Source organism: Oncorhynchus kisutch, unplaced genomic scaffold (assembly GCF_002021735.2).
Source record: "Oncorhynchus kisutch isolate 150728-3 unplaced genomic scaffold, Okis_V2 scaffold3909, whole genome shotgun sequence".
NCBI lineage: Eukaryota > Metazoa > Chordata > Actinopteri > Salmoniformes > Salmonidae > Oncorhynchus > Oncorhynchus kisutch.
The window spans coordinates 205,650-230,039 of record NW_022265854.1 but is presented as its reverse complement, the minus strand read 5'-3'; the positions used below and the strand labels follow the sequence as shown (position 1 = coordinate 230,039).

Sequence of the window (24,390 nt, the reverse complement as noted above, 5' to 3'; positions counted from 1 at the left end):
TCCAGTGTGTGTGTGTGTGTGTCCAGTGTGTGTGTGTGTGAGTCCAGTGTGTGTGTTTGTCCAGCGTGTTTGTGTTTGGCCAGTGTGTGTGTGTGTGTGTGTGTGTGTTTTTGTGAGTCCAGTGTGTGTGTTTGTCCAGCGTGTTTGTGTTTGGCCAGTGTGTGTGTGTTCAGTGTGTGTGTATGTCCAGTGTGTGTGTGTGTGTGTGTGTGTGTTCAGTGTGTGTGTGTGTGTGTGTCTAGTGTGTGTCTGTGTTTGTGTGTTTGTCCAGTGTGTGTGTGTGTGTGTGTGTGTTTTGTTTGTCCAGTGTGTGTGTGTGTTTGTGTGTGTGTTTTTCCAGTGTGTGTGTGTGTGTTTTTCCAGTGTGTGTGTGTGTGTTTGTGAGTCCAGTGTGTGTGTTTGTCCAGTGTGTGTGTGTGTCCAGTGTGTGTGTGTGTGTGTGTGTGTGTGTGTGTCCAGCAGGTGTGTGTGTCCAGTGTGTGTCCAGCAGGTGTGTGTGTCTCTGTCCAGTGTGTGTGTCTTTGCCCAGTGTGTGTGTGTGTGTTTGTCCAGTGTGTGTGTCTCTGTCCAGTGTGTGTGTCTCTGTCCAGTGTGTGTGTGTGTGTGTGTGTGTGTGTGAGTGTGTGTAATGTGAGTGTGTGTCCAGTGTGTGTGTGTGTCCAGTGTGTGTGTGTGTTTCCAGTGTGTGTGTGTGTGTGTGTTTCCAGTGTGTGTGTGTGTCCAGTGTGTGTGTGTGTGTGTTTCCAGTGTGTGTGTGTGTGTGTGTGTTTCCAGTGTGTGTGTGTGTGTGTGTTTCCAGTGTGTGTGTGTGTGTGTGTGTGTGTGTGTTTCCAGTGTGTGTGTGTGTGTGTGTTTCCAGTGTGTGTGTGTGTGTGTGTTTCCAGTGTGTATGTGTCCAGTGTGTGTGTGTTTCCAGTGTGTGTGTGTGTGTGTGTGTTTCCAGTGTGTGTGTGTCCAGTGTGTGTGTGTGTGTGTTTCCAGTGTGTGTGTTTCCAGTGTGTGTGTGTGTGTTTCCAGTGTGTGTGTGTGTGTGTGTCCAGTGTGTGTGTGTGTTTCCAGTGTGTGTGTGTGTCCAGTGTGTGTGTGTGTGTGTTTCCAGTGTGTGTGTGTCCAGTGTGTGTGTTTCCAGTGTGTTTCCAGTGTGTGTGCGTGTGTGTGTGTGTTTCCAGTGTGTGTGCGTGTGTGTGTTTCCAGTGTGTGTGTGTGTGTGTGTGTGTTTCCAGTGTGTGTGTGTGTCCAGTGTGTGTGTGTGTGTGTCCAGTGTGTGTGTGTGTTTCCAGTGTGTGTTTGTGTGTTTCCAGTGTGTGTGTGTTTCCAGTGTGTGTGTGTGTCCAGTGTGTGTGTGTGTTTGCAGTGTGTGTGTGTGTGTATGTCCAGTGTGTGTGTTATTATTTTTATTATTTCAGGGACACTGAGTCACCAACATCATAAACCCAAAACCCTGGATAGAGGGGCTCAGTGAATGTGGAGGTGAATGTGATCAGGTGGGTCAGTGTGTCAGAGGAGGCTCTATAGAAGGACAGAGTGCCGGCTGGCCAGTCCAGATACACTCCTACTCTGTGGGAGCTGGAGGGGGGGACGTCTATGGTAGTGGGATTATTATTGTGCCTGGCAGAGTAACGGTTGTCAGAGCAGGACAGACTCCAGGACTTGTCATTGTATCCAAGCCAACAGTCATCACCCTCTCCTCTCCTGCTGATTCCTTTATATGTCACTCCTATACCAGCCCCCCCACTCCACTCTACCTCCCAGTAACAGCGCCCAGTCAGACCCTCTCTACACAGCACCTGTCCCCAGACCTCAAATCTCTCTGGGTGATCAGGATACGGCTGCTCCTCTCTCCTCCATGTCACCTTTCTGTTCTCCTCAGACAGAGAGAGGCGTCTGTTTACTGTGTTTAGGTCCAGTGTGAGATCACAGACATCTGATGGATGAAACCAGACACAATATTAGAAATCATCATCATTCACATTAGAATGTTAACTCACTTTTCACTAATTCATTTAATGTAGATGTTTCTAGGTATCAAAAGGAGAAGTTAAGGTAACTTGAGACTTGTTGAATGATCATATGTTATACTGTATGGTAATATAAAACACACTTATTCCCATTAATTACACACACACACACACACACACACACACACACACACACACACACACACACACACACAGTCAAATCAACTCTTTGTAAACGTTGGTGTCCCTGATTTGTGCTTCTGTAGAACTACAGCTGATATTTAATATGACCAAGTCAGTAATGATGTTGGTCTTTGACTTAACTTGAATTAAGACTTATTCTTAGTCATATTCTTCACAGCAGTCAACACTCACATTTTCTAAGTCCAGGTTTCATTCTGTTCTCTCCACCATGTTCCACACTGTAGCGGTAAGCAGAAGAACAGACAGTCATTGAGGGATACACACACACACACACACATTAGACACATTAGACACACTAGACACACACACTGGACACACACACACACACACACACACACACATTAGACACACTAGACACACACACTGGACACACACACACAGGAGACACACACACTGGACACACTAGACACACACACACTGGACACACTAGACACACTAGACACACACACACACACACACACTGGACAGACACACACACAGGACACACTGGACACACACAGGACACACTGGACAGACACACACACACACACACACACACACACACACACACAGGACACACTGGACACACACACACACAGGACACACTGGACACAAACACACACAGGACACACTGGACACACACACACACACACACAAACACACTAGACACAAACACACACAGGACACACTGGACACACACACACACACACACTCACACACACTGGAGACACACACACAATGGACACACACTCACACACACAGGACACACACACAGGACACACACACACACACTCACTGGAGACACACACACAATGGACACACACTCACACACACAGGAGACACACACACACACACACACAAAACTGGACACACACACACACACTGGGGACACAAACACACTGGACACAAACACACACTCACACACACAGGAGACACACACACACACAGGAGACACACACACACACACTGGTGACACACACACACACACAGGACACACTGGACACACACACACTGGACACACAGACACTGGACACACACACTCACACACACACACACTGGAGACACAAACACACTGGACACAAACACACACTCACACACACTGGAGACACACACACAATGGACACACACTCACACACACTAGAGACACACACACACACACACACACACAGGAGACACACACACACACAGGAGACACACACACACACACACACTGGTGACACACACTCACTCACACACACACACACACACACACACACACACACACACACACACTGGTGACACACACACACACTGGTGACACACACACACACTGGTGACACACACACACACTGGAGACACACACACACACTGGAGACACACACACACACACACTGGAGACACTAACACACACACACACACACACACTGGAGACACACACACACACACACACACACTGGGGACACAAACACACACTCACACACACTGGAGACACACACACAATGGACACTCACTCACACACACTGGAGACACACACACACACTGGTAACACACACACACACACAGGAGACACACACACACACACAGGAGACACACACACACACACAAACTGGTGACACACACACTGGTGACACACACACTGGAGACACGCACACACTGGTGACACACACACACACAGGAGACACACACACACACACACAAACTGGTGACACACACACTGGTGACACACACACACACACACTGGTGACACACACTGGTGACACACACTCACACACACACACACACACACTGGTGACACACACACACACTGGAGACACTAACACACACACACACACACACACACACACACACACTGGTGACACACACTCACAAACACACGCACACACTGGTGACACACACACACTGGAGAGACACACACACACACTGGAGAGACACACACACACACACACTGGAGAGACACACACACACACACACACACTGGAGACATATAACTTGGTGTCCTATGTGTGTCCAGTGTGTGTGTGTGTGTGTGTGTGTGTGTGTGTGTGTGTGTGTGTGTGTCCTGTTGGTGTCCTATGTGTGTTCAGTGAGTGTGTCTTGCCAGTGTGAAAGGACAATGGCCAAACACAATGGACAGATACAGGACACACACACTGGACTCACAGTCAGCATAGTCATTATATAACTTTGTCCAAGTGGTGGTCAGAATGTTTGTCTTAACTAGCCTGATAAGTCAAACATGTCTGATATGAACATTGACATAAACCCTCTACATACTTGAGTTTCTCCAGTCTGCAGTGTGGATCCTCCAGTCCAGCAGAGAGCAGTCTGACTCCTGAGTCTCCTGGGTGATTGTAGCTCAGGTCCAGCTCTCTCAGGTGTGAGGGGTTTGACCTCAGAGCTGAGACCAGAGAAGCACAGCCTTCCTCTGTGACTAGACAGCCTGACAGCCTGCAAAGAGTCAAATCATATTAAAATCACAGTGATATTCATTGGTGGTGAAAATAGTGGCAGTATATTTTTTCAACATATTCAGATATATCAGTGTTCTGAAACCTGCCATATCTATTCGTAAAATAGTGTATCATCATAAAAAATGAAAAATGATCAAAGTATTGCCTGCAGATAGAAACATGTCTAGTACAAATATTATAGTAGACTGACCAGACCAGTTTAAAAAGCAATATCAGTCAGAAGACAGACAGTGAGGAATCAGATTTAGATTGTATTGAGTATACAGTCCACACCATATCTATTTAGACAGTGAGGTATCAGATTTAGACTGTATTGAGTATACAGTCCACACCATATCTATTTAGACAGTGAGGTATCAGATTTAGATTGTATTGAGTAAACAGTCCACAATATATATTATACTGACCTCAGAGTCTCCAGTTTGCAGTGGGGATTCTCCAGTCCAGCAGAGAGCAGCTTCACTCCTGAATCCTTCAGGTCATTGTTACCCAGATCCAGCTCTCTCAGGTGTGAGGGGTTTGACCTCAGAGCTGAGACCAGAGAAGCACAGCCTTCCTCTGTGACTAGACAGCCTGACAGCCTGCAAAGAGTCAAATCATATTAAAATCACACTGATATTCTTTGGGGGTGAAAATAGTGGCAGTATATTTTTTCAACATATTCAGATATATCAGTATCCTGAAATCTGCCATATCTATTCATAAAATAGTGTATCATTATTATAAATTATCAAAGTATCAGATTTAGATTGTATTGAGTATACAGTCCACAATATATATTATACTGACCTCAGAGTCTCCAGTTTACAAATTTAAAACCGTAAGCTTCACTGTCCAAACACATATGGTGTGGACTATGTGTGTCTGGTAAACACATGTGGATCTGGTGAACAGTTATCACTTGTTGACCAACTACAGGAATACTGACCTCAGAGTCTCCAGTTTACAGTGGGGATTCCCCAGTCCATTAGAGAGCAGCTCCACTCCTGAATCCTTCAGGTCATTGTTACCCAGATCCAGCTCTCTCAGGTGTGAGGGGTTTGACTCCAGAGCTGAGACCAGAGAAGCACAGCCTTTCTCTGTGACTCCACAGCCTGACAGCCTGACAAAGAGATCATCATGACTTCACAAACACACTGTTGATTTAACACCAGTAGTGTAGAAGGACAATGGCAGATGCATTTAGTTAATTCTCTCAAACAACATATAGATTCATCTTCCGTTTCCTAGAATTGTATGGTCATAATGTTATAATGTGAAAATCAATGCATTTATTCAGTATGTTTTTCAAAATAATATATTATACATATTATAATTCATATTTTTCACTAAACTGAATATTTCTTCCTGATGATTAGTTCTTATATGTCATTTTATTTACTCACAGAACAGCTCTGGAGGCTTTGACCACTGGCAGCAGCCTCAGAAGACCTTCCTCTGATCTGGAGTATTTCTTCAGGTCAAACACATCCAGCTCCTTTTCTGAAGTCAGCAACACAAAGACCAGAGCTGACCACTGTGCAGGTGACAGGTTGGGTTTTGAGAGACTTCCTGATCTCAGGTAGCTTTGGATCTCCTCCACTAGAGAATGGTCATTCAGTTCATTCAGACAGTGGAACAGATTGATGCTCCTCTCTGGAGAGGGATTCTCCCTGATCTTCTCCTTGATGTACTTAACTGTTTCTTCATGGGTCTGTGAGCTGCTTCTTGTCTTTGTCAGTATACCTCGTAAGTGCTTCTGATTGGACTCCAGTGAGAGGCCTAGAAGGAAGCGGAGGAAAAGGTCCAGGTTTCCTGTCTCACTTTGTAAGGCTTTATCCACAGCACTCTTGTAGAAAGTAACTTCAGGCTCGTCTTTTGTTTGCAGTTCATCCATTAGATTCTCATTGTTGTTGATGAATGAGAGGAACACATATACAGCAGCCAGAAACTCCTGAATGCTCAGATGAACAAAGCAGAACACCTTGTCCTGGTACAGCCCACATTCCTCTTTAAAGAGCTGTGTGCACAATCCTGAGTACACTGAGGCTTCATTGACATCAATGCCAGACTCTTTCAGGTCTTCTTCATAGAAAATCAGATTGCCATTCACAAGCTGTTGAAAAGCCAGTTTTCCCAGTGACAGAATGCTCTCTTTATTCCAGTGTGGACCTGTCTCTTCTTTCCCAAGATACTTTTCATTCTTCTGTTTGGTATGAAACACCACAAGGTGTGTGTACATCTCAGTCAGAGTCTTCGGCATCTCTTCTCTCTTATGTTTCAGCATGTGTTCAAGGACTGTTGCAGAAATCCAACAGAAGACTGGAATGTGGCACATGATGTGGAGGCTCCTTGATGTCTTTATGTGTGAGATGATTCTGCTGGCCAGGTCCTCATCACTGAATCTCTTCCTGAAGTACTCCTCCTTCTGTGGGTCACTGAAACCTCGTACCTCTGTCACCTGGTCAACACACTCAGGGGGGATCTTATTGGCTGCTGCAGGTCGGGTAGTTATCCAGAGGAGAGCAGAGGGAAGCAGATTTCCCTTGATGAGATTTGTCAGCAGAACATCCACTGAGGTTGACTCTGTGACGTCCCAACAGATCTTGTTCTTCTGGAAGTCTAGGGGCAGTCGGCACTCATCCAGACCATCAAAGATGAACAGAACTTTGTACTTGTTGTAGATGGAGATTCCTGATTGTTTGGTTTCCATTGAGAAGTGATTGAGAAGTTCAATGAAAGTGTGTTTGTCCTCTTTCATCAAATTCAGCTCCCGGAAAGGGAATGAAAATACAAATTGGACATCCTGATTTGCTTTTCCTTCAGCCCAGTCCAGAATGAACTTCTGCACAGAGACTGTTTTTCCAATGCCAGCGACTCCCTTTGTCAGCACAGTTCTGATAGGTTTGTCTTGTCCAGTTAAGGGTTTGAAGATGTCGTTACATTTGATTGCAGTCTCTGGTCTTGCTTGTTTCCTGGATGTTGTCTCAATCTGTCTCAGCTCATGTTCATTATTGACCTCTCCTGTTCCACCCTCTGTGATGTAGAGCTCTGTGTAGATCTTATTGAGAAGTGTTGGGTTTCCTTGTTTAGCGATCCCCTCAAATACACATTGAAACTTCTTCTTTAGATTAGATTTGAGTTCACGTTGGCAAATCACTGCAAGCTCATCTGAATCTAGAAATAACACAGAGGATATTAATATTACGTCTGTTTTAATGTCTACAGTATTGTAGGACTGTTATAAAGTTGTACATTATAATAATTTATTCTCTTAACTGACTGTCTAAATGTGTAAATGTTTTCATAATGCATTACAGACTGGTGTGACTGATTATATTATTATTGGTATTATGGATGGTATTATTAATGTTCTCTCTCTCTCTAATTTAATCACCACAACACGTCCCTGCTGCTACTTGATGAGGTCACTAGGTGTTGTGTTAAGGCTGCTACAATATCATTGAGTTACACAGCTACTTTCGCTGTACTTTAGCTACAGCTTTTAAATGTTATAAAACACCATTCAACATGAGGCAGACAGATCTTACATTTCTCCAGTGTGTCAGCAAGCTCCTTCTGGTTCATTTTCCTCAGGATGTGCAGTGTGATCTTCAGAGCCCCCTCTCTGGCACTGCTCTCCTGCTGCTCATCTTCAGGGTCCACCACTTCCTTATCCTGCTTCTGACTCTCAAAGCCTTCTGGGAGTTCTGGACTAAGAATCCTCTTGAACATCTTCAGCTCGTTCTTCACAAATGTCATAATATTCTCTTCAAGCATCTGGAATAAATTAAGTAAATAAGTTAAGCAAGAGACTAAATGCTTTCTCATTAACACATTAATGAATGATTGACAGATCAACTTTACTTGAGGTAAACAAAAACAAATGTACATAACAGGACCACATACACTGAATATGGAGGCCAGGTCTGTTTGATGACTCTGGGAAGACTGACAACTGAGAATCTCTGACTCTGATCTCTCCTGTTGGTTTCTGTGGACAAAACATGAGATTACATCTCCTCATCCAGGGAGTTCACACACACACACACACACACACACACACACACACACACACACACACACACGCACACGGAGGGAATGTTGTGTTTGTTTAATATTGTTTTAGGAATATGAAAATGGACAAAATGATGAGCCTATGGATTATGAAAACAACAACAATAAATGGGAAAATGGGAGAGGAGAAATGACTAGAGACAGTGTTGTTTATCTCACTGACCAGGACCCATGAGTTCTTCTTACCTTTGTTCAGTAGAAAAGTCTCCCTCTCTAAAGTTTATAGGTAGAATCATAGACCAGTCACTCTTCATGGACACACAGCTGGGAACAGGGGAGGCTGGTCTCTCCTGCTTGATTGGACTTCAACACAACAGAGACAAACATTACATCTCTCATCTACTCTGAGCTCAGATGGGGAAACATAAGAAGAGTTTCACAAATAGAACTGACTTCCAGACGTTAGTTAATGGCGCGAGCAGTGTGTCATTTTTAATAACGAAATTCATTTAGCGTCGCGAACGTTAAAGAAATTATGTTTATAAGTTTTGTTTTTTTCAGAGACAAATAATCATGTCTCACTCTCATCCAGTAGTACTGCTAGGTTTTACACAGTAATAATATATATATATATATATATATATATCTGTCTCACTCTCAGAGAAATCAGTAGTACTGCTAGGTTTTACACAGTAATAATATATATCTGTCTCACTCTCAGAGGAATCAGTAGTACTGCTAGGTTTTACACAGTAATAATATATATCTGCCTCACTCTCAGAGGAATCAGTAGTACTGCTAGGTTTTATACAGTAATAATATATATCTGTCTCACTCTCAGAGAAATCAGTAGAACTGCTAGGTTTTATACAGTAATAATATATATCTGTCTCACTCTCAGAGGAATCAGTAGTACTGCTAGGTTTTACACAGTAATAATATATATCTGCTAGGTTTTACACAGTAATAATATATATCTGCCTCACTCTCAGAGGAATCAGTAGTACTGCTAGGTTTTACACAGTAATAATATATATCTGTCTCACTCTCAGAGGAATCAGTAGTACTGCTAGGTTTTACACAGTAATAATATATATCTGCTAGGTTTTACACAGTAATAATATATATCTGCTACACAGACAAATGTAACAAATAAATACATGTTTAATAAGGAATGTTTAACGTTTAATGTTTAACATAACTATATAAATGATACACTTTTAACATCAATATTTAAATATTTTAATATAATAATTCAATACAGTAATATGAGATCTGTATGTAAAACACTTATATTTTACATTTTATTCATTTAGTATTTGTAGCCATAGGGGATAATAGAAGCTGATCCGTGGTCAGTATTGTGAAATAATTCTAATGTAAAGAACATATTTGAATGGAGAAAGCTGATCTGAGAGCAGAGCTCCCTTTCTTTCCATCCTATCAGTATTGATACAGGCTCCACCAGATGTGATACCTTGTAGTGCTGCTGATCCAGTTTCTACTGGTCTGCCTGAGGATATGAACTCTGACCTGTTCACCAGACGTGATACCTTGTTGTGCTGCTGATCCAGTTTCTACTGGTCTGACTGAGGATATGAACTCTGACCTGTTCACCAGACGTGATACCTTGTAGTGCTGCTGATCCAGTTTCTACTGGTCTACCTGAGGATATGAACTCTGACCTGTTCACCAGACGTGATACCTTGTTGTGCTGCTGATCCAGTTTCTACTGGTCTACCTGAGGATATGAACTCTGACCTGTTCACCAGACGTGTTACCTTGTTGTGCTGCTGGTCCAGTTTCTGCTGGTCTGCCTGAGGATATGAACTCTGACCTGTTCACCAGACGTGTTACCTTGTTGTGCTGCTGGTCCAGTTTCTGCTGGTCTGCCTGAGGATATGAACTCTGACCTGTTCACCAGACGTGTTACCTTGTTGTGCTGCTGATCCAGTTCCTGCTGGTCTGCCTCCGGCTATGGAACCCTGACGTGTTCACAGGACGTGCTACGTTGTCCTTGTGACTTGTAAATAAAAATAAGGAAATAGCAACACAAAATAACAAGAATGAGACTATAAGGAGCACCAGTACTGTGTCAATGTGTAGGGTACCAGGTAGTTGAGGTAATAATGAGACTATAAGGAGAACCAGTACTGAGTCAATGTGCAGGGTACCAGGTAGTTGAGGTAATAATGAGACTATAAGGAGAACCAGTACTGAGTCAATGTGCAGGCTACCAGGTAGTTGAGGTAATAATGAGACTATAAGGAGTACCACCAGTACTGAGTCAATGTGCAGGGTACCAGGTAGTTGAGGTAATAATGAGACTATAAGGAGAACCAGTACTGAGTCAATGTGTAGGGCTACCAGGTAGTTGAGGTAATAATGAGACTATAAGGAGTACCAGTACTGAGTCAATGTGCAGGGTACCAGGTAGTTGAGGTAATAATGAGACTATAAGGAGAACCAGTACTGAGTCAATGTGCAGGGTACCAGGTAGTTGAGGTAATAATGAGACTATAAGGAGTACCAGTACTGAGTCAATGTGCAGGGTACCAGGTAGTTGAGGTAATAATGAGACTATAAGGAGTACCAGTACTGAGTCAATGTGTAGGGCTACCAGGTAGTTGAGGTAATAATGAGACTATAAGGAGTACCAGTACTGAGTCAATGTGCAGGGTACCAGGTAGTTGAGGTAATAATGAGACTATAATTGAGATAATATGTACATGTAGGTAGAGGTAAAAGTGACTAGAAAATCAGGATAGAGATTACCACTCCTCATCCAGGGAGTGCACACACACACACACACACACACACACACACACACACACACACACACACAAAGGGAGGGAATGTTGTGTTTGTTTAATATTGTTTTAGGACTATGAAAATGGACAAAATGATGAGCCTATGGATTATGAAAACAACAACAATAAATGGGAAAATGGGAGAGGAGAAATGACTAGAGACAGTGTTGTTTAACTCACTGACCAGGACCCATGAGTTCTTCTTACCTTGGTTCAGTAGAAAAGTCTCCCTCTCTAAAGTTTATAGGTTGAATCATAGACTGGTCACTCTTCATGGACACACAGCTGGGAACAGGGGAGGCTGGTCTCTCCTGCTTGATTGGACTTCAACACAACAGAGACAAACATTACATCTCTCATCTACTCTGAGCTCAGATGGGGAAACATAAGAAGAGTTTCACAAATAGAACTGACTTCCAGACGTTAGTTAATGGCGCGAGCAGTGTGTCATTTTTAATGACGAAATTAATTCAGCGTCGCGAGCGTTGTAGTCAGTCTGTCAGCCCCGCTAAAAGGCTGGTGTCGTTACTCTGCCTTCTCCGGGGGATGTTGAGGTAAATTTACTAACCGGGAGGGTTGAATGATGTAATTTATTGGAGGGCTGGAAGACGCACTCTCGAGGTTGTTTATTCACAATATCTGATATTAAATTGATTTGTTATAATGAATGTAAACTGAGGTTGAGGTTCTGACTAGTGATTATTTACCCGGGGTTCAATACCTGCTATTGAGGCGCCCTGAAAATAATATTCAAAAGTTCGGTCCTTGGACACAGAGGGTTTAAACACTAAAGTTACCGTCCATCTAGTGAAGAGAGGAGAACCGGACAGAGGTAGCCAGCATCCGTCAACGAGAGAGGGAGAAGCCTCACCGGGATTTAACAGGTGGAAGAAACACGATGCTGCTGGTAGAGCTGCGGGGAGCTCCATCGGTCCAGAATGCAGACAGCCGGTGATGATGTAGTGGTAGCTATGGTAACTAGGATGCTGCTGGTAGAGTAGCTAGCTAGCTTACCGAGCTGTACCGACTAGCTAGGATAACTAGGATGCTGCTGGTAGAGTAGCTAGCTAGCTTACCGAGCTGTACCGACTAGCTAGGATAACTAGGATGCTGCTGGTAGAGTAGCTAGCTAGATTACCGAGCTGTACCGACTAGCTAGGATAACTAGGATGCTGCTGGTAGAGTAGATAGCTAGATTACCGAGCTGTACCGACTAGCTCGCATGTCGTTCGTCTGTCCCTCGTCTCGATGATGAATCCGGTGAACCACAAAATGAAACAAGGACAGAGAGTGAAAAGGATCTGGCTACACTCATACTGTCCCTGACCGTAAAGAAAAAAGTAAATTGAACAATAAACTTCGGTGTCTCAACACTGTAACAAACTCCGTCGTTATTCCCCAAGATCACCTCAGTCCTGCGCGTAACCGGACAATATCCTTGGTGTTAGGTTCTGTACGGGGACGCGGAAAGTTCTGTACGGGGACAGTTCCAGAATGCGGACATGATCAGTGCAACACAATCAACTGAACCCAGTCTTTACAGTGGGTTACATTGGTAATATTCATTTTTATTATTATGTAAAACAAACATTCAGTTGTTTTATAACATTATGTTGAGATCTGGGTCCATACCCACAAAGTGTCTCAGAGTAGAAAATTGGTTGCATAATTGCTGAAAATAAAGACATTTTACACTTATGGGTATAAATGACCTAGTTACCTACCCATTACCTAAATTACCTACCCACCTAGTCGGCAGATATTTAGGACACCTCGTGAGCTGTCTTAAGTAGTTAAGAGTTAACAGCAGGTGTCCTAAGTAGTTAAGAGTTAACAGCAGCTGTCCTAAGTAGTTAAGAGTTAACAGCAGGTGTCCTAAGTAGTTAAGAGTTAACAGCAGGTGTCCTAAGTAGTTAAGAGTTAACAGCAGGTGTCCTAAGTAGTTAAGAGTTAACAGCAGGTGTCTTGATAATACTATAGAATAATGCAGTGAGTCAGTGGTTCCAGCGCCACATGTAATTGCATTGCAGTAGTTAAAAATAATGTTTTTATATTTCTATGTGATCAATCCGTTAATAATATAGACCTACATGCAACAGTATGTCTTGTGCTTTTGGCAATGAGTTATGTATAATAATTATTCATAACTGCATAGCATTTTGTCTTAATTTTGGCAGATTAACTCAGGTTGGAGTTTGAGCTGTGACCGAAGGGTGGCTGGTTCGAATCCCGAGCCGGGCGCTGGAAAAAACGGGCGGAATTGATCTGACCACTGGAGGGCTTGCTGGGTTCACATCCTCAAAACATGAACCTTTTGTTGATCAGAACTCTAGAGGTTCTTCTTCACTGAACCCAAAAATATATATAACTTTTATTGATTTTATATTCTAAGGAAGTGATAGAAGCCTTTTTGGCTCCATAAGGAACCTTCTTTTCTAAAAACGTTTTAATTTGGATGATTTAATTATCTACATCATGTTATTTCAAGTTCTCCCTTTGGAACACAACATCATATTGTTAAAAAATAATCCTAAATTGGGGATGGCTATAAATTGGGCAATTGAAGGTATCTGGGGCGTAATATGTGTTCGATGAAAATGAACATTGTATGCAACGTTGTAGGAAACATTATTGGCAAGGGACTTGATGCCTACTATGCCAAATATATTTAGAGTTGTTAAACGGGTGTGAAGAGTGTGTTGATATAACAGTTATATTGTCAAAATTCTGCTGGTAACAACCATCACAATTGGTTAAAAAAATATGCATTCCATTATATTAGGCAATAATTAAGAGGCGAAGTGGTTTTGTCATGTAAAAATTCTATAAATGGAGTACTTTGCAACGAGTACAGTCAGGGTGCCGCGGAACCCCAGCAGTACCTCCCCAGACCCCGGATTGAGAACCCCTGCAGTACCTCCACAGACCCCGGATTGAGAACCCCAGCAGTACCTCCCCAGACCCCGGATTGAGAACCCCTGCAGTACCTCCACAGACCCCGGATTGAGAACCCCTGCAGTACCTCCACCAACCCCGGATTGAGAACCCCTGCAGAACCTCCACAGACCCCGGATTGAGAACCCCTGATTTAGCAGATGCTCTTATCCAGAACGATTTACAGTAAGTGCATTCATCTTAAGATAGCTATTTATTTTGGGAATAAACTTTATAAATTATTCATAAAATTATCATCTTACCTCTTAGCTTTGGTGTCATGTCCCTCAGAGAGATTCATTTTAGAGGCAGGGCCCCCCTCCTCTCTCTTCCCGGAGAGACTCATTTTAGAGCACTGACCCCTAAACAGAGATCCAGCATGTTGGTTGTGGTTAACACAGTGACAACTAAACAGAGATCCAACATGTTGGTTGTGGTTAACACAGTGACAACTAAACAGAGATCCAACATGTTGGTTGTGGTTAACACAGTGACAACTAAACAGAGATCCAACATGTTGGTTGTGGTTAACACAGTGACAACTTATTATTGATTGTCCATTGTTGTAATTTATTCATTATATCTTTGAAAAATAAAACATTTACTAACAGACATAGAAACAGCCAGGTGATTTAATGCATCACATGAACATGTAGTTGTGACACTTCATCTCCATGGTAACTGTCAATAATAATAATAAGTCACTGTTTGTTAAGGTAGTTATAGACAGTACAGCAACACAAGGCCATGTCTCACACTTATTTTTATAAATCAAAAGTGGCTTTTTATTGTCTTTCAATCTGTTATTTTCTAAATGTATCTGAGAATGTAGACAGAAGGGCTAAAACGGACATGATTGATCTGAGGGGGAAATCATTGATCCATTCAGAAAGGTTTTTTGCAACAAGTGAGAGATTTTATATTATGTAAAGTAGGCTAGGTTCTAATGTCTAGTAGTGGGTTGTTAGTGATATGTAGATGTTATATTATGTAAAGTAGGCTAGGTTATAATGTATACTAGCAGTTTGTTAGTGATATGCAGATGAAAGTCTATACCTCAGATGTAGCCTACATGTCATCGATGACCAGCCTAAACCTGTTCAGATCAGTTCACATAACGTTATAGTCCTACCAGTAGTAGGACAGAGCATCTACACTAAATATACAGAAGTATTTGGACACCCCTTCAAATTAGTGGATTCTAATTCAGCCACACCAGTTGCTGACAGGTATATAAAGTCGGACAGACAGCCATGCAATCTCCATAGACAAACATTGACAGTAGAATGACCAGTACTGAAGAGCTCAGTGACTTTCAACGTGGCACCGTCATAGGATGCCACCTTTCCAACAAAGTCAGTTCTTCAAATTCCTGCTATAGCTGCTCCGGTCAACTGTAAGTGCTGTTATTGTGAAGTGGAAACATCTAGGAGCAACAACGGCTCAACCGTGAAGTGGTAGGCCACACAAGCTCACAGAAAGGGCCCGCCAAGTGTGGAAGCGCATAAAAATGGTTTGTCGGTTGCAACACTCAATAACGAGTTCCAAACTGCAACGTCAGCAAAATAACTGTTCGTCGGAAGCTTCATGAAATAGGTTTCCATGGCCGAGCAGCCGCATACAAGATAACCATGTGCAATGCCAAGCATCGGCTTGATTGGTGTAAAGATCGCCGCCATTGGACTGTGGAGCAGTGGAAACGTGTTCTTTGGAGTTATGAATCACACTTCACCATCTGGCAGCCCGACAGAAGAATCTGGGTTTGGCGGATGCCTCGAAAACGCTACCTGCCCGAATGCATAGTGCCAACTGTAAAGTTTGGTGGAGGAGGAATAATGCTCTGGGGCTGTTTTTCCTTAGTTCTAGTGAAGATAAATCTTAACGCTACAGTATAAAAATGACATTCTAGACGATCCTGTGCATCCAACTTTGTGGCAACAGTTTGGGGAAGGCCCTTTCCTGTTTCAGCATGACAATGTCCCCGTGCACAAAGCGAGGTCCATACAGAAATGGCTTGTCGAGATCAGTGTGGAAGAACTTGACTGGCCTGCACAGAGCCCTGACCTCAACCCCATCGAACACCTTTGGGATGAATTGGAACGCTGACTTCGAGCCAGGCCTAATCACCCAACATCAGTGCCCGACCTCCCTAATGCTCTTGTGGCTGAACGGAAGCAAGTCCCCGCAGCAATGTTCCAACATCTACTGGAAAGCCTTCCCAGAAGAATGGAGGCTGTTATAGCAGCAAAGGGGGGACCAACTCCATAGGAATGCCTATGATTTTGGAATGAGATGTTCGACAAGCAGGTGTCCACATACTTTTGGTCATGTTGTGTATATAGCCTAATCTAAATCAAGTCAAATGTTATTGGTCACAATGTCAGAGCGGCATAGACTAAGATACAGTAGAATAGTATAGAATACAGTATATACATATGAGATGAGTAATGCATAGACTAAGATACAGTAGAATAGTATAGAATACAGTATATACATATGAGATGAGTAATGCATAGACTAAGATACAGTAGAATAGTATAGAATACAGTATATACATATGAGATGAGTAATGCATAGACTAAGATACAGTAGAACAGTATAGAATACAGTATATACATATGAGATGAGTAATGCATAGACTAAGATACAGTAGAACAGTATAGAATACAGTATATACATATGAGATGAGTAATGCATAGACTAAGATACAGTAGAATAGTATAGAATACAGTATATACATATGAGATGAGTAATACATAGACTAAGATACAGTAGAATAGTATAGAATACAGTATCTACATATGAGAAGAGTAATGCATAGACTAAGATACAGTAGAATAGTATAGAATACAGTATATACATATGAGATGAGTAATACATAGACTAAGATACAGTAGAATAGTATAGAATATAGTATATACATATGAGATGAGTAATGCATAGACTAAGATACAGTAGAATAGTATAGAATACAGTATATACATATGAGATGAGTAATGCATAGACTAAGATACAGTAGAATAGTACAGAATACAGTATCTACATATGAGATGAGTAATGCATAGACTAAGATACAGTAGAATAGTATAGAATACAGTATATACATATGAGATGAGTAATGCATTGACTAACATAGACTAAGATACAGTAGAATAGTATCGAATATAGTATATACATATGAGATGAGTAATACATAGACTAAGATACAGTAGAATAGTATAGAATACAGTATATACATATTAGATGAGTAATGCATAGACTAAGATAGACTAAGATACAGTAGAATAGTATAGAATACAGTATATACATATGAGATGAGTAATGCATAGACTAAGATACAGTAGAATAGTATAGAATACAGTATATACATATTAGATGAGTAATGCATAGACTAAGATACAGTAGAATAGTATAGAATACAGTATATACATATTAGATGAGTAATGCCTCGACTAAGATACAGTAGAATAGTATAGAATACAGTATATACATATGAGATGAGTAATGCATTGACTAACAGACTAAGATACAGTAGAATAGTATCGAATATAGTATATACATATGAGATGAGTAATACATAGACTAAGATACAGTAGAATAGTATAGAATACAGTATATACATATGAGATGAGTAATGCATAGACTAAGATACAGTAGAATAGTATAGAATACAGTATCTACATATGAGATGAGTAATACATAGACTAAGATACAGTAGAATAGTATAGAATACAGTATATACATATGAGATGAGTAATGCCAGATATTTATAGCTGAGGCCAGATTCTTTTCACAACATTTCCAACAGAGACCATCATTTCTGTCAAGTCAACACATTTATCTGTCTTCTAATGCAGTGGTGTAAAGTACTTCAGTAGTTTTGAAAAAAAAAAAGAAAATGATGTACTTTTTACTCCGTACATTTTCCCTGACACCCAAAGTACTCATTACATTTTGAATGCTTAGCAGGACAGAAAAATTCACTCACTTATCAAGAGAACAAACCTGATCATCCCTACTGCCTCTGATCTGGAGGACTCATTAAACAGAGAACATCCCTGGTCATCACTACTGTCTCTGATCTGGAGGACTCACTAAACAGAGAACAACCCTGGTCATCCCTACTGCCTCTGATCTGGAGGACTCACTAAACAGAGAACAACCCTGGTCATCCCTACTGCCTCTGATCTGGAGGACTCACTAAACAGAGAACAACCCTGGTCATCACTACTGTCTCTGATCTGGAGGACTCACTAAACAGAGAACATCCCTGGTCATCCCTACTGCTTCTGATCTGGAGGACTCACTAAACAGAGAACATCCCTGGTCATCCCTACTGTCTCTGATCTGGAGGACTCACTAAACAGAGAACATCCCTGATCATCCTTACTGCCTCTGATCTGGAGGACTCACTAAACAGAGAACATCCCTGGTCATCCCTACTGCCTCTGATCTGGAGGACTCACTAAACAGAGAACATCCCTGGTCATCCCTACTGCCTCTGATCTGGAGGACTCACTAAACAGAGAACATCCCTGATCATCCCTACTGACTATGACCTGGCAGACTCACTAAACACAAATGCTTTGTTTTTAAATGATGTCTGAGTGTTGGAGTGTGACCCTGGCTATCCATGAAGATTGTACTGGGTGACTTTCACTTTAACTTGAGTCATTTTCTATGAAGGAATCTTTACTTTTACTCCAGTTTGAGAACTGAGTTCTGTTTCCACCACTGTTCTAACGTTCCATATGAGACACAGTTTCAACAGACATTCTGGAACTGAGTTCTGTTTCCACCACTGTTCTAACGTTCCATATGAGACACAGTTTCAACAGACATTCTGGAACTGAGTTCTGTTTCCACCACTGTTCTAACGTTCCATATGAGACACAGTTTCAACAGACATTCTGGAACTGAGTTCTGTTTCCACCACTGTTCTAACGTTCCATATGAGACACAGTTTCAACAGACATTCTGGAACTGAGTTCTGTTTCCACCACTGTTCTAACGTTCCATATGAGACACAGTTTCAACAGACATTCTGGAACTGCGTTCTGTTTCCACCACTGTTCTAACGTTTCATATGAGACACAGTTTCAACAGACATTCTGGAACTGCGTTCTGTTTCCACCACTGTTCTAACGTTCCATATGAGACACAGTTTCAACAGACATTCTGGAACTGAGTTCTGTTTCCACCACTGTTCTAACGTTCCATATGAGACACAGTTTCAACAGACATTCTGGAACTGCGTCGGCTACAAAGTTATTTTCCATTTCATATGAGGAAATAAAGTAACGGTCAAGTTTGCGCATTTTAGACCATTCCATTGGTCCTTAAAATATATGTCCACTCAGCTGTAGCACCGGGCCATGCAAAACAAACCTCCCACTGTCGCAGAGACACAGAGTTCTAATCCCAGACGCGTTTCTTCAAGACATCTCTCTTACATTATTTTTGATAAACATATAATTTACTCGAAACCAAGTTTAGCTGTGTTTTTATCCTCCAAAATGTGGGTTACTGCAGTCCTACAAACCCAAAAGGTTTTAATTTGAGAAGGTTCATTTGTTTGCCTCAAATATGAAACTGTCTTCAAATATGTGATGATTAGTTGAATCAGGTGTGTAAGTGCTGGTAAGAACAAAAGGATGGAGAAACCCTGAGATAAACATAAAACCATATCATTGAAAAGCTCCTCCACCATCTTTACCAGACGTGTTACTGATAACATGTCGGCCTACTGATTAGTTTACACTTTGAAAACTGCTGTCTGTCAGCAACTCAGCTCAAGTAGCAGTTCTACTAACTAGTAATATATCATTCCAGGTATTAATTATCTTATTCTGTCCATTAGAATAGATTATTGTTCAGAAATACTTATTTTATTTTTCAATAATCTCTATATAGTGTTTTCTGCTCTGTCGTCTCAAAATGGATCCTGAACAAAAGAACAACTTTACTTTCTGTTTCAGCTCAGCCGCCTCCCCACCCTGATAATAAAGTGTTATATTGGTATCTTCCACTAGATGGCAGTAAACACCTGCTGTAACTAAACTTTACAACTATGTGTTCTGTTTCATACAGGTAGTGTCCCAGAGTTGAAGTGCTGATCTAGGATCAGGACCCCTCTCCATGTAATCTGATTCATTATGATCTAGGATCAGGTCCCCCTTCTCCATGTAATCTGATTCATTATGATCTAGGATCAGGTCCCCCCCTCCATGTAATCTGATTCATTATGATATAGGATCAGGTCCCCCTCTCCATGTAATCTGATTCATTATGATCTAGGATCAGGTCTCACTCTCCATGTAATCTGATTCATTATGATCTAGGATAAGGTCTCCCTCTCCATGTAATCTGATTCATTATGATCTAGGATCAGGTACCCCTTCTCCATGTAATCTGATTCATTATGATCTAGGATCAGGTCCCCCCCTCCATGTAATCTGATCCATTATACTCTGTCAGTTAGGTTAGTATTGAGGAGTAACTATAATGTAGTTGATCCATCCTCAGTGTTCTCCTATCACAGCCATTAAACTCTGTCAGTTAGGTTAGTATTGAGGAGTAACTATAATGTTGTTGATCCATCCTCAGTGTTCTCCTATCACAGCCATTAAACTCTGTCAGTTAGGTTAGTATTGAGGAGTAACTATAATGTTGTTGATCCATCCTCAGTGTTCTCCTATCACAGCCATTAAACTCTGTCAGTTAGGTTACTATTGAGGAGTAACTATACTGTTGTTGATCCATCCTCAGTGTTCTCCTATCACAGCCATTAAACTCTGTAACTGTTTTAAAGTCACCATTGGCCTCATGCTGAAATCAATGAGTGGTTTCCTTCCTCTCCGGCAACTAAGTTAGGAAGACGCCTGTATCTTTGTAGTGACTGGGTGTATTGATACCCCATCCAAAGTGTAATTAATAATAACTTCACCATCCTCAAAGGCAAATTCAATGCCTGCTTTTGTTTTTCCCATCTACCAATAAGTGCCCTTCTTTGTGAGGCACAGACTTGTGGAGATGGGAATTTGGACTTGTGGTTTTACTTAACTCTCCATACTGGCTAATGATTATAAAGCTGATTCTGAACTAATCATTAATTCATACATTGCGCCCCTGACCTGAGAGGATGGAAGTTCAATATGTAGCTAGATGTAGACGGCTAATGTTTAATAGTTAACTAGCGAACGTTGCGAACCAAGCTTTTTAGCCAAGTAGCCGAGGACATAAAATAAAGGTATGGACAGTATTTATTACCTCTCTTATCCTGCCTCATTTACACATGCTGTATATAGATCTACTGTATTTATTACCTCTCTCATCCTGCCTCATTTACACATGCTGTATATAGATCTACTGTATTTATTACCTCTCTCATCCTGCCTCATTTACACATGCTGTATATAGATCTACTGTATTTATTACCTCTCTCATCCTGCCTCATTTACACATGCTGTATATAGATCTACTGTATTTATTACCTCTCTTATCCTGCCTCATTTACACATGCTGTATATAGATCTACTGTATTTATTACCTCTCTCATCCTGCCTCATTTACACATGCTGTATATAGATCTACTGTATTTATTACCTCTCTCATCCTGCCTCATTTACACATGCTGTATATAGATCTACTGTATTTATTACCTCTCTCATCCTGCCTCATTTACACATACTGTATATAGATCTACTGTATTTATTACCTCTCTCATCCTGCCTCATTTACACATACTGTATATAGATCTACTGTATTTATTACCTCTCTCATCCTGCCTCATTTACACATGCTGTATATAGGGGATCTACTGTATTTATTACCTCTCTCATCCTGCCTCATTTACCCATACTGTATATAGATCTACTGTATTTATTACCTCTCTTATCCTGCCTCATTTACACATGCTGTATATAGATCTACTGTATTTATTACCTCTCTCATCCTGCCTCATTTACACATGCTGTATATAGATCTACTGTATTTATTACCTCTCTCATCCTGCCTCATTTACACATGCTGTATATAGGGGATCTACTGTATTTATTACCTCTCTCATCCTGCCTCATTTACACATGCTGTATATAGATCTACTGTATTTATTACCTCTCTCATCCTGCCTCATTTACACATGCTGTATATAGGGGATCTACTGTATTTATTACCTCTCTCATCCTGCCTCATTTACACATGCTGTATATAGGGGATCTACTGTATTTATTACCTCTCTCATCCTGCCTCATTTACACATGCTGTATATAGGGGATCTACTGTATTTATTACCTCTCTCATCCTGCCTCATTTACACATGCTGTATATAGATCTACTGTATTTATTACCTCTCTCATCCTGCCTCATTTACACATGCTGTATATAGATCTACTGTATTTATTACCTCTCTCATCCTGCCTCATTTACACATGTTGTATATAGATCTACTGTATTTATTACCTCTCTCATCCTGCCTCATTTACACATGCTGTATATAGATCTACTGTATTTATTACCTCTCTCATCCTGCCTCATTTACACATGTTGTATATAGATCTACTGTATTTATTACCTCTCTCATCCTGCCTCATTTACACATGCTGTATATAGATCTACTGTATTATTGCTTGTATGTTGGTTCATTCCATGTGAAACTCTGTGTTGTTGGATGTGTCGAACTGCTATGGTTTATCTTGGCCAGGTCGCAGTTGCAAATGAGAACTTGTTCTCAACTAGCCTACCTGGTTAAATAAAGGTGTTCTCAACTAGCCTACCTGGTTAAATAAAGGTGAAATAACAAATTAAACAGTATGACAGGGTGATAGACCGTTTTGTTCTTCTGGAATTTTGTTGCTGAAGAGAATCTCTTCTCTCACTCTGTTTTGGTTCATGCAGGTGACTGTGACAGGGTGCCATCTCTTCTCTCACTCTGTTTTGGTTCATGCAGGTGACTGTGACAGGGTGATATCTCTTCTCTCACTCTGTTTTGGTTCATGCAGGTGACTGTGACAGGGTGCCATCTCTTCTCTCACTCTGTTTTGGTTCATGCAGGTGACTGTGACAGGGTGCCATCTCTTCTCTCACTCTGTTTTGGTTCATGCAGGTGACTGTGACAGGGTGCCATCTCTTCTCTCACTCTGTTTTGGTTCATGCAGGTGACTGTGACAGGGTGCCATCTCTTCTCTCACTCTGTTTTGGTTCATGCAGGTGACTGTGACAGGGTGCCATCTCTTCTCTCACTCTGTTTTGGTTCATGCAGGTGACTGTGACAGGGTGCCATCTCTTCTCTCACTCTGTTTTGGTTCATGCAGGTGACTGTGACAGGGTGATTGATATCTCTTCTCTCACTCTGTTTTGGTTCATGCAGGTGACTGTGACAGGGTGCCATCTCTTCTCTCACTCTGTTTTGGTTCATGCAGGAGACTGTGACAGGGTGCTATCTCTTCTCTACTGTGTTGCATTGAGGTCGTTTAAACCTCTCCAGTTAACTAAATGATTAATTTAAGTTTGACTTCGAGTGTCCGTGTGTTGAATTTCAACATCAACAACAAGTAGAGAAATCTGCTGAACACACACACAGACACACACACACACACACACACACACACACACACACACACACACACACACACACACATAAATCAGAACCATGGACTGCCACATATGTATCTTACGTTGATGAGACTAAATAGTTGTTGGTATCTTTTAGTTGTACCTGTCTGTTAAATGCAACATGTGTTGTGGACTCCACCGGACAGACTCTCTGATTTAGTGATGAAACAAAGGTGTGGTTGAATCTGCCACTGTGTCTTCTTATTGTCTGGGCCTTAGGCTTATATATCATGGTTGCAAAGCATATGAACTAGCAGGTTATAGAGCAAACAATGCAATTATCACAACACATGTGTTGTACCATGTCTTCCCCAGTGATATTACCCACTATATTACCCACTATTATCACAACACATGTGTTGTAACATGTCTTCCCCAGGGATTTGACCCACTATATTACCCACTATTATCACAACACATGTGTTGTACCATGTCTTCCCCAGTGAT

At 41.5% G+C, this 24,390-nt stretch overlaps 1 protein-coding gene and 1 long non-coding RNA gene across 2 annotated transcripts in view; both read right to left on the bottom strand.

Moving 5' to 3' along the window:
* The window catches only part of LOC116372097 (uncharacterized), a 64,642-nt gene that overhangs the window by 4,863 nt on the left and 35,389 nt on the right, over positions 1-24,390 (bottom strand). The gene's annotated exons all lie outside the window — the stretch shown is intronic.
* The window catches only part of LOC116372092 (NACHT, LRR and PYD domains-containing protein 3-like), a 34,639-nt gene continuing 11,552 nt past the window's right edge, over positions 1,304-24,390 (bottom strand). The window contains exons 3-14 of the mRNA XM_031821181.1: positions 14,595-14,693; positions 11,605-11,721; positions 10,521-10,610; positions 8,834-8,950; positions 8,480-8,564; positions 8,122-8,350; positions 5,977-7,747; positions 5,520-5,693; positions 4,999-5,172; positions 4,395-4,568; positions 2,334-2,380; positions 1,304-1,924 (exon numbers count right to left, since the gene is read on the bottom strand). Coding sequence (XP_031677041.1) covers positions 1,398-1,924; positions 2,334-2,380; positions 4,395-4,568; positions 4,999-5,172; positions 5,520-5,693; positions 5,977-7,747; positions 8,122-8,350; positions 8,480-8,564; positions 8,834-8,950; positions 10,521-10,610; positions 11,605-11,721; positions 14,595-14,693 — 3,604 coding nt within the window. The 3' untranslated portion in view covers positions 1,304-1,397. The remainder of the gene's footprint in view (positions 1,925-2,333; positions 2,381-4,394; positions 4,569-4,998; positions 5,173-5,519; positions 5,694-5,976; positions 7,748-8,121; positions 8,351-8,479; positions 8,565-8,833; positions 8,951-10,520; positions 10,611-11,604; positions 11,722-14,594; positions 14,694-24,390) is intronic.